A 12,257-nucleotide genomic window follows, 5' to 3' on the forward strand; every position below is an offset into this window, starting at 1 on the left:
TAATTCTCTGATGGAGTAAGCTGGAATATTCTGAAATCATTTAGGATTCCTAAGCTTTCATGGTGGAACAAGGGGATAGAGAAAAGATCACAACATGGGAGAACAGTAGGTCAAAGTTGTCAGGAAAATTCTCCAAAGCAAGACGACCATCTTTCTCTCCAGCTAGAGTTTGTGGCATGCCTTTCAGTAAGCTACCTCTAGTCTCAATACTTGTCCTAAACGTCCTGGATTTTAACAAGTCATATAGCTCAAGATCTTCAGCATGTTTAAGGGAACCAGATGTGTTTTGTGGGAATGTTTTGGGACAAAGTGAGTATCTATTATCATTTATATACAAAGACTTTCTTATGCATAGTCATAGACAGAGCCTAAATCTGATGATCAGGGTTTTTAAAAAAATGTAGCATAGTTTCAGCACACCTTGGAAGTGGAAAAATACAAATACAAATATCAGGTTTCTACTCACTTGAATTAAGGAAAATAAGTAAACCTATTAAACAGTATTCATGAAATAAGCTGGTTTTGAAATTCTGCTTTGATTACTTCAAATACTACAATAGTTCAATTCTGCAGTTCCTCACTGACCCACCCGAAGATTTTAGATAAGGCTTTTCATCTCAATTTCCTATTTGTAAAAGAGAAATAAACACATACATTCCATGTCTATCTTTCAGAATATCTGGAGGCTTATTTGAAAATTACCTTTTCTGAATTTCACAGAAAAAAAATAATTCCAGCCTGTGCTAAAATTATTAGAAGGAAAAAAAAAACTTCCATTATTTGCAAATATTTAGAGTAACAAAAATTACCTTTGAGGACTCGCAAGTAATATTGAGATTCCAGAATGAACAATGTTGATCACACTGAGGACACATGATGATCTTGCCACCAATATCAGGATGACAAACTTCTTTGCTAAAGGAAAGAGAAAAATAAAATTTAAAAAGTTTTAATGATTAGGACTTCCTTTCTAGCAGCATGATAAAATCAAACATCCATTTGTGATAAGAAAATAAGATTCTTATAAAACTAGGAAAGGAATTGAACTTCATGAACCTAACAAAGGCTTGCTACATAAAACCTATAAAAAAAAAAACACAACATTATACTTAATGGTAAAATGCTGAAGTATTTCCTTTAGATCAGGGTAAAGCATCCCGTTATCACTACTTCTTTCCAGTTGGAGGGCCTTGCCAGCACAGTAAGTCAAGAAAAACAAATAGAGGATGCTGGACATAGAAGACATATACAAAATATACATAGGGTTCAGAAAAAGGAATTACACCCCTACAGATCTGCAACTTGTTGGCACAGTAAGTCAAGAAAAACAAATATAGGATGCTGGACACAGAATCCGTATACAAAATATACACAGCGTTCAGAGAAAGGAACTACACCCCTATAGATCTGCAACAATTAAAAATTAATTTTTTAAATATCATTTTTCCATAGCTTAAGAAATATAAAGAGCCTAGGAATAAATCAAATTCCAGACGTATAAGATTTAGAGAGGAAATGATAAAACTGTTCCGAAATAGTTAAGAAGATCTATATAAATGGATACATTATCATGTTCATAATTTGGAAGAATCAACATCTGAAGATGTTATTTCTCCTTCATTTGAACCATAAATTCAATAGAAGAGCAAAAGGCTCAGACCATTCAAGACATTCCTAAAGAACAAGGTATTACTGCCATAGGTTAAGAAGAACTGAGCAAGAAAAAACAAAGTTTATGAAGAGACCTCTGCATATATAAACACTGACTTAGGACAGGGCTGGTCCAGCAAACCAGTAAAGTGAGAAGTGACATTTGCTACAATCGAATATCCATTATGGAAAAATGTGAAACTGAACTCCTAAAGCCTATCACATACAAATCAACTCCAGGTAGAAAATGGGAATGCAGCAGTAGGACCTTGTTAGGAAAAAAAACAAAAAAAAGCAGGATATCTAGATAACATTGGGGGTAAGGAAAAACTCCACTACTGAGAAAACAAAAAGTATAAATCATAAAGGAAAATACTGATAAATTCAAAATCTAATAAAAGTGAGAACTTCATTAAAAGACCATAAAGGGGGAGAAGAAGAAATAGCCACAAACAGGTAAAAGTTTTGCAACACATGAAAATGACAAAGGACTATTCACTAGAGTATTTAAAGAACTTCTACAAATTAATAAATTAATAAGGAAAAAGCAAACTTACAAGAGGGTGCAGACTGCTCCCTCTGGGGTAAGCTTCTCAGATGGACTCCTTATGTGAATGGCACTGGAGTTGTAGAATTCATTAGCCTTGCAAATAATTCAGTTAAAAACGAACTGGCAGGGAAAACACTTCTGGAATAACTGAGTAAAGATCTTGGAAAATCTGCTCCTCCATAAAAGCAATGAGAACACTGGCAAAATTTGTAAAAAGTAACCTCTGCAGAACTCTGGAAATTAAACAAGGGCTTACAGCAGTCTGAGAAGTAAAAACAGCTAAATCTCCGTAAAGATAGTAAGCTTTGTGACATTTTACCTTGACCTATCCCCATCCCCATATCCTTCGCCTAATGGTGGGGTTAAAAGACAACAACCCCACAATCATGGTAGCATAGCAGCCACTGAAGGAGGCAGAAGTGATGTGAAGCTACCAAAAAAACCCATCCCCAGAGAAACGTCACTATTTGACTAGTCTGGAAGCTCCCTGGAAAAGCTCCATTAACAGGATTTGTTATTTTTGACCCGTATAAGAGCTCATACATACTGTGCAAACAATACTACTCCCAGAGTGTCTGCTGAAAGTATTAGTAGGAATTATTAACATTACAACTGCCTGAGGTGGCAATACCAGGAGGGGCTAACAAGATGCTGATCAAAAAACTTAAAAGGAAACATTGGAGAATGAGATACCTATAGGGGGCTTTAAAAAGCTCCAATTAATTCCTAGGATTGTAGAAGGCCATGTACATGTGTAGGACAGTGCAGGTGGCCAGTAAGGGCCTGAGGAAACCTTAATCCCTCATCTCTGGCTGGCTTTGAGGTTCTGCATAAGTGGGGAGTAAAGGCGCAAGAAGACCTGCAAACTGCCTGCTAAAGTGCTGAAGGCATTCCCCATAGACACATACAGAGCAACTTGGCAAAGGCTCCAAGAATGATTGGTTCCCAGCACTTAAAGAAATCACTGTCCAATCATTAGCTGACAACTAAGCTTACTGAACACAGGCTTCATGGTCACATGCAACAGAAAGACTTTACAGAATTTGTTCAGAAAAGTAACTGAATGAACAGCAGCAGTGATGACAACAAAAGCCACATCTCTGAAGAGGGGAAGTAGGATTTCTAGATCTGCCACATTATAATATTTAAAATGCCCATTTCTCAACAGAAAATTACAAGATACACAAAGAAACAGAAAATTTGGGTCATAATGCAGGTGCAAAAAAGCAGTCAATAGAAACTGGTCCTTGAGGAAACCTAGATATTGGACTTACTAGACAAAAACTTAAATAAGCAATTAAACATAGGTTGAGGACCTGATAGGAACTCTGCCTAAAGAATTAAACTATGTGAACATCTCACCATGCAGAGAATAGCAATATAAAAAATTGTTAAAAGAACCAAGTAGAAATTCTAGAGATACAAAAGTATAATTAAAATGAAAAGTTCACTGAGAGGTTCCTCTGTAGATGACCAGCAAGGGGAAAAAAAAAATCAGCTAATTTAAAACTAGGTCTACTGAGATTATTCAGTCTGAGGAGCAGAAAGAAAAAGTAATGAAGAAAAATGAACACAGCCTCAGAGAGAGGTGGGACACCATCAATAATACCAATATGCACATACTAGGAGTCCCAGGAGGAAGGGGAAAAAAAGAAGGGGGCAGAAAGAATATCTGAAGAAATAACAACTGAAAAGTTCCCAAATTTGATGAAAACATTAATTTGTACACCCAGGAAGCTCAACAAACTCCAAGTAGGATAAACTCAAAGATATCCAAACATAGGCACATCAGACTCGAAGTGTCCAAAGACAAGAACAAAGAGAATTCTGACGGCAGAAAGAGAAAAGTGATTCAGCATGTACGAAGACGCCTCAGTAAGATTATCAGTTGACTTCTTATCAGAAACCATAGAGACCAGAAGGCAATGGGATGATATACTCAAAGTGCTGAAAGAAAAAGATGGTCAATCAAGTATTCTATATCCAGCAAAACTATTCTTCAAAAAAAATGAAGGAGAAATTAAGACATTCCTAGATAAACAAAACCTGAAAGAACATGTTGCTAGCTGACCTGCTCCACAAGAACTACTAAGGAAAGTCCTCCAGGTTTAAATGAAAGGACACTAGACAGTAACTCAAACTCACCTGAAGAAATGAAGAGCACTTGGTAGAGGTAACTACACAGGTAAGTAACACGTTACAAATATATATTTGCATTTAATTATTTTCTTCTATCTGATGTAAAAGGTAACTGCATAAAACAGTAATTATAAAACTGTGTTGATGGGCTTATAATGCATAAAGATGTAATTTGTATGAGAATAATAGCACAAAAGGAAAAGATTTGTACTGAAGTAAACTTTCTGTATACCAATGAAATTAAGTTGGCATTAAAACTGAATGAAATTGCTTTACAACAAGATATTAATTACAATCTCCAGGGCAACCACTTAAGAAAATAACAACAAAAGAGTAAAAACCAACAAACAAATTAAAATGGTATAGTAGAAAACATCTATTTTACACAAAAAAGGTAGTAATAGAGGAATGGGGGAAAAAAGACATAAAACAGACAGAAAATAAAAATGACATTAAATGTAAATTAATTAAACATTCAAATGAAAGGCAAAAGGCAAAAATAAATGAAATACAGAATAGACAAACAGAAAAATCAGCAAAAACAAAAGTTGGTTCTTTGAAAAGATCAACAAAATAGACAAATCTTTAGCTAGACTAATCGAGAAAAAGAAAAAAGTTTCAAATTATTAAATTCAGAAATGATAGGAGGGACATTGCTATTAACCTTAAAAAAATAAAAAGGATTATAAGGGAATACTATGAATGATTATATGCTAACAAATTAAGTAATCTAGATGAAATAAATTCCTAGAAAGAAGTAAATAACTGAAGCCAACTCAAGAAGAAATAGAAAATCTGAAGGGACCAATAGCAAGGAAAGAGATTGAATTAGTAATTTAAAAAAATTTTTTAAAAATTTTTAATTTAATTAACTTAATTTAATTTTTTTTAATTTAAATGAAGAAATGCCTACGCCCAGATGGCTTCACTGGTGAATTCTATCCACCATTTAAAGAACTGACACAAATGCTTCACAAACCCTTCTAAAAATAAAGAAGTGGGAACACTTCCCAATTCATTCTATGATACCAATGTTACACTGATACCAAAATCATACCAAGACGTCACAGGGAAACTATAGACAATTATCTCTTATGAATACAAATGCAAAAATCCTCAACAAAATACTAGCAAATCAAATCCAGTAACATATAGAAAGAATCATGATCCAGTGGGATGTATCCAGGAATGCAAGGATAGTTCAACATACAAAAATCAATTCATGTAATATGCCATTTTAACAGAGTAACAAATAAAAACTCAGAATAGAAGAGAACTTCTCAACTTGATAGAGAACAATTATGAAAAACCCACAGCAAATGTTATCCCTACTGATGAAGGACTGAATGTTTCCCTCTTTAGATTAATATTGTACTGGAGAGTCTAATCATGGGAACCACACAAGGAAAATAAATTAAAAGCCTCCAGACTGGAAAGGAGTAAGTAAAACTATTTTTATTCGAGATGACATGATAGTGTATATTAAAATTCTAAGAAATGTACCAAAGAACTATTAGAATTAATAAGCCGGCCCCTCAAGGTTATAAGACATAAAATCAATACACAAAAAGCAATTATATTTCTATACACTAGCAATGAATAATCCAAAAATGAAATGAAGGAAGCAATTTCATTTATAATAGCATCAAAAAGAATAAAATACTTAGAATAAATTTGAGAAAAGAAGTGCGAAACTTAAATACAAAATAGTAAGAACTACAAAATAGTTTATTAATAGAAATTAAAGACAACCTACATAAATGGAAAGACATTCTATGTTCATAGATCAGAAGTCTTAATATTGACCTGAGATTTAATGCAATTCTAGCTTTTTTGCAAAAATGGACAAACTAATCCTAAAATTAACATGGAATATAAGGAACCCAAAATGGCCAAAACAATCTTGAAAAAGTTTTGAAGTTTCCAATTTCAAAACTTACTAACAAAGCTACAGTAATCAATATAGTATGTATTTGCAAAAAGGGCAGACATAGAGATCAGTGGAAAACAACTGAGAGTCCATAAACAAACTGTTACACCTCTAGCCAACTGGTTTTTGACAATGGTGCTAAGACAATCCAATGGGGAAAGAACAGTCTTTTCAAAAATGGTGCTGGGGGGGGGGGGCGGCGCCTGGGTGGCTCAGTTGTTAAGCATTTGCCTTCGGCTCAGGTCGATCCCAGGGTCTGGGATCGAGCCCAGGGTCTGGGATTTGTATGTTGAACTATCCTTGCATTGGGCGCCCTGCTCAGCGGGAAGCCTGCCTCTCCTTCTCCCACTCCCCCTGCTTGTGTTCCCTCTCTCACTGTGTCTCTCTGTCAAATAAAAAAATAAAATCTTAAAAAAAAAATGGTGCTGGGGCCCCTGGATATATACCTGGTAAAGAAATGAATCACAGACCTAAATCTATAAAACTTTTAGATGATAAACACTGATAAAATCTTTATGACTCTGGATAAAAATGCTTTCTAAGATATAATACCAAAAGCACAAACAAAAGGAAAAAATTAGGTAAACTAGACTTCATTAAAATTAAAAACTGTTGTGCTTCAAAAGATACCATCAAGTAAGTGAAAAGGCAATCCATAGAATGGGAGAAAATATTTGCAATATATTTGATAAAGGATTTTATCCAGGATAAAGAACAGTTTAAAAAAGACAATAAAAAGACAACAAAATTAAGAGAGGCAAAGGATTTGAATAGATGTTCTCCAAAGAAGATATACAAATGGCAAATAAGCACATGAAAAGATGCTCAATATCAGTAGGCATTAGGGAAATACAAACAAATCCACACTGACATACCACTTCATACCCACCAGGATGACTAATACATAGGTATTTGTAAAACCCAGCAATATCAAGTGTCGATGAAGATATGGAGAAATTGGAATCCTCATAAACTGCTACTATGGAAGTACAATGGTGCAGTCACTCTGAAAAATACTCTGGCAGCTCCTCAAAATGTTAAACATAGAGTTACCATGTATTCCAGCAATTCCGTTTTTTGGAGGATATATTCTCGAGTGAACTGAAAACGTATGTTCACACAAAAACTTGTACATGAATGCCCATAGCAGAATAAGTAATAATAGCCAAAAAGTAGAAACAACCTAAATTGACATGGATGAACGGATAAACAATGTGGTATATCCATACAATGGCACTGTATTTGACGACAGAGGGAAATGATGTACCGATACATGCTACAACATGAATAAACCTTGAAAAGATTATGCTAAGTGAAAGAAGAGTCACAAAAGGCCACATACTGTACGGTTCCACTTATATGAAATGTCCAGAATAAGCAAATCCACAGAGACAGAGTAGATTTGTAGTTGCAAGGGCTAAGAGAAGGGAGGTTAGGGAGCGACTTATAATGGGGATGAAGTTTGTTTTTGGGGTGATGAAAATGTTTTAAAATTAGACAGTGGTGATGGTAGCACAACTCTGAATTGACTTAAAACCACTGAACTGTATACTTTGAAAGGGTGCATTTTATGATATGTGAATCATATCTCAATAAAGCTTTTATGTTTAAAGGGGGACATAAGCTTTAAACATAAGCTTTTATAGAAGAGGAAATACCTATAGTATCCTCTGCTTACACATGCATATTTTCAAAAGCACACAAAATGAAATATATTTTGTAGGGATACAAATATATCTGATAAAGAATATATAGTATATATGTAAAGGAATGATAAAAAAATCAAAATTTGGCGTAGTTCTGATTTCCAAAGTAGAAAGTGAGGGAATGCAACTGAGCAAAGCATTTCCCAGGTAACAGTAATGTTCTTTTTCTTAAACTGGTGAGGGATCATTATTCCTTATACCTTAAATACATTTTCTGTTCCTGTGAATCTACTCAGCATGTAATAAACTGAACTGAAAATATTTAAATGCATGTATTTAAATAGTAATTAAAGCCCCAATAGTTCTGAGCACAGGGAGTATATCCCCAAGACCCTCCCCCAGATTTCTGTAAACTAATCTTTGTGAAATAGTAGAAACATGTGCTGTGACTGTCCGGGTGTTTGTATAAAATGATCTGTAATGAGAACAGTCACAATGTAAGAACCTTATAAAAATGCTACTTTTGTACTTTGAAAGTGTATTTTTGAGATGTTGGTTTTTTTGGTTTTTGTTTCTTTGGTTTTATTTTTTTGTTTTGTTTTTGGTTGGAACAGTATAGAAAACAATGGAGAAGCCAGAGACAAATTTAGACAAAAAGTATCAACACTCAGCCTTTGGCCCTGAACTCTTATTTTCAGTGAAGAGAGGAGAATACTTCAAAGACCATCTGCAGCTTTCTAGCTAAGAAGCCATAATGGGGACAAAACGCTCAGAATTCTCCGTTAAATAGAATGGATAATTATGCCTATACATCAGAGCTGCAATATAAGCTTCCTGCCTCAGGAGCCAGGCTGATATGCTTGGGGCTAGAAAAATCTGGTCACCAGCTAGCTCATTGCTGGTGCCCAGAAATTTTGATCTGGCTGTCACAGCTGGAGAGAGGCCAGGTGAACACAAGAAAATGCCTGCTTCAGTTGCATCCCTTCTAAAGGTTGAGACTACCAAAAGCAGAGGAATAATAACACAATTCAGAACAGTGATGGTGAAATTCAGTGTTCTGGCATACATGCTTTTTCCCTTTAGACAGTGCAGCTGGTATTTTAATTCTAACATCAAGCACAAACGAATTGTTTAGCACTTATTTTTTTTCCCATAACACTGTAAGGCCTAATTTTTTAAAAAGTAAAACAAAAACAAAAGTGTTGTTTACTTCAATTTTAAACATCTGTTTCCTAATATATATTAAAAAGTCATTTCTAAAAGCATAAAAACACCAATTTTATCAAGTTTTGCCTTTGAAACCTTGAAGAAATCAGAGCTGCTCTTGGCTCACATCTGTAGGGCTGAGTGAAGCATTCCTCTGGGGAGCAGAAGTTCAAGGAAAATCCTCCCTCCAGACCGCCTTTCTTTTTCAAAGTACTGTCTTTAAAAATTGGAGTGTTTCCTAAGGATAATATTCTTGTCAGAAACTGGGCCGCATTATCTAAAAAAATTTTTTTTTCCATTTAGTTATTATACTCAGGACAAAAGGGATATATCATCCAAAGCAGCAAGTGTTCTGTGATGAGTCTTCCTTTACTAAAACAGCCTAAGACCCTGAAAATAATTTTATGTCTAATCAACTTTTCATCACAGTAACAAGGAATAAGCAGAACTTACCTCCATGTACAGTTATCCTGATTAAAATATCCATAGAGAAAGCAAGCCACTCCTACCACCGCTGCTAGCAAGAGCATCTGAGTGTAGTAGCCCAGCCAAGCAAAGTAGATTCCAATCTTTTCTCCGTAATATTTCCTGAACAAAGATAGAAATCATCTTTAGAAGACACAATGAGGTTTATCTGAGGCGTGATTATTGCTAATTGAACCACTTTGCAGCTTCATCCTAACCTTAATTTCTGATTTTAAATACCAGAGGCTTTAAGGTTAAACCTCTTATCCAATTCATACTTAAAACATGTCCATTTTCATAAAGACCCCAAATTCCACTATAAAACAAGTATTTTACGTATCCTAGAAGTGCTGATCACTGGTGAGCCTGGTGAAGCAAAGTCAACTAGAACAGGGCGAAGGAAAGAAAAATGCTACATAGTAAGCAAATAGAGAACATCACCATCCTTCTTTGTAAATACGTTCTCCAAAAGATTGTTTGTAACATGCATGAGACAATGAACATGAACAATCTGCTCCCAGTTAACCTGCTTTTGCTTATCTAGGGAACTTCCTTGGAGCAAATGTAATGTAAATCACAAATACAAGAAAAGGACTGATAAGAAGTCACTGATAGTGACTGAGGAATCCACCGTCCTGTATTCCTTATATCTAGCACTTCTATTTTTTTTAAGTTTTGAAAACTCATCAGTGGAAGAGTCCAGGGAGGCAGAGTTGGAAGAAAGGAGGCAGGGCAGGAAGCAGCTCCAGACTATTCCTGAAAGGGAGACAGATACAGTTGGGCACTAAGAGTTGAAAGGCAAGGAGAACACATTGAGATGATGACTGTCGGCTGCTGTTGATTTTTCCTAGACTGACTCCTTCCTGGCTCAGTACTGGTCCCTGTACAGAAACTGTAGGTTTACTCAGCTCTTTGCTTCCTTAGAGGACCCTATGAGACGTCCAGCTCAGTATGGAGCTGGGCTGAGGTCCTTGGGCTTAGCCTGGCGGGGACTAAGCTCTGAGGAAGACCTGAAGCCCCAGGAGACTTCCTTCAGACACGAACATCCCTGGGCTGAACCAGTGGTCAGCTTCACAGGTCATAGGCCTGGATGTAGGCTGCATCCCTGGGGATAAAGAAGGGCTGACACAGACCTGGAATCAGGGGTCAGGAGGAACCAAGTGTTGCATTTTTAAGTGACTGGGGCTTTGCTGTCTGGCTCATAGATTGCAGGCCAAAGACAGGCTCAGGGTAGTGCCTGAGAAAGAAAATCCAGGCAATAGGTTTGCAACGTCTTGGCTGTTAGGCTTTCTGTGATATGTTTTTATCAACCATCCACACTGGAAATGCTACATTTTAAACTGGAAAGAATGTTAGAGGTTACTGGTCCAACTCCCCAATAGTAAAAATACTCTGCCTCATTTAGAGCTAGTCAGGTAGTCCCTGCTTGGATACTGACCATGACAGGGAGTTCATTATTTCCAAAGATATCTACATTATATTGGAGGCAAGAAGATCAGAAAGAATTTTTGAATCTCAGAAACCCGCCTCCAAGTTCTTGCTGAAAGACTGGGAATAATAATAATTCCTTCAAATATGATATTCTGATCATTCTTTCTGCCAAAAACATCCCAATTCTTAACACCAATTTCTAAAAATTCAGCTTTTTGATCAAAGTTTTAAGTATATACTCAGTAAGGGGTCAGACAGTTCTAGTAATTGTCACGGTGGTTCACTGCTTAGTTTTCTGTGTGCTTACCAATAATTTAACCCGAGACTTTTACCTAACATGTAATTTTCTCAGTACTTTCAAACACATGAGGTAGTCTCTTGCTTTCATCTCCTTGAATAAATCCCATCAGATCTTCTCCACCCCGATTAATGATTCTCTAGCCCTGCCAGGGTCATCACCTGGGATCTCTCCATTCCTCTGTCATGTTGGGAATCCCTGTTTACTGAAGTCATGTTTTTCTCTTCCTTCATGGAGCACCTCCTCCGTTACCTTGCACATTTAAATTGTGAAAATTCCTCACACTTATTTTAACGGTTTGACCATTTATGGAATTGGAAAGTGAGAAATCACCTCCCTTGGAAACTTGAAATTATTGCTCTCTTTTCTTCTACCTGCAGTGTTGTCATTGAGTTCAGTGTTATTCTGAGTCTTGCTCCTTCAAATGAAGCCTGTTTCTCTTTCTGGAGGTTCTCAGGATCTTCTTTCTGTCTTCAGTGTCCTGAGGTGTCATGTTGTCGTGACTTGATGTCATGCTGAGGTGACTGGCTGGCTCTATTTTCATCCTCTGAGCTGAGCACTCAGTAAGCTCCTTCCATCTGGAGACCCAGCACACTCAGTTCGTGTCCCAAGCATGCTATAAAGGTGCATAGGCACAAGTTGTGTCTTTCCACAATGTCAGCTTTATTCACTCATAAAGCAAGATTTGCACAACTGTAACAGGTTCGGGACTCCAAACTCAATGACACCTCACTGCACACTTAATTTGGCTTCATACATACCACACAGGACAAGATACAATACAATGTCACATAAAAGACAAGATGCAATGAGGGTGAGAAATTAATGAACCAAACGCAGTCAGTCCATGAGCACGCAGGTGAAATGAGGACTCAGTCCAATCTGGGTCAACTCTTGGCACTTAGTGCTTATTATGTTCAAGCAGTGGAGGGTCTCTGTTAT

At 36.4% G+C, this 12,257-nt stretch overlaps 1 protein-coding gene across 5 annotated transcripts in view; it reads right to left on the bottom strand.

Moving 5' to 3' along the window:
* ANO6 (anoctamin 6) overlaps positions 1 to 12,257 on the bottom strand; it is a 186,251-nt gene that overhangs the window by 43,401 nt on the left and 130,593 nt on the right. For all 5 annotated transcript variants that reach the window (XM_027592751.2, XM_027592749.2, XM_027592753.2 and 2 more), the window contains 2 exons: positions 9,575 to 9,709; positions 810 to 915 (listed from right to left, as the gene is read on the bottom strand). In XM_027592751.2, the coding sequence (XP_027448552.1) occupies positions 810 to 915; positions 9,575 to 9,709 (241 nt within the window). The remainder of the gene's footprint in view (positions 1 to 809; positions 916 to 9,574; positions 9,710 to 12,257) is intronic.

The sequence above is a fragment of the Zalophus californianus genome, chromosome 9 (genome assembly GCF_009762305.2).
Source record: "Zalophus californianus isolate mZalCal1 chromosome 9, mZalCal1.pri.v2, whole genome shotgun sequence".
Taxonomy (NCBI): domain Eukaryota; kingdom Metazoa; phylum Chordata; class Mammalia; order Carnivora; family Otariidae; genus Zalophus; species Zalophus californianus.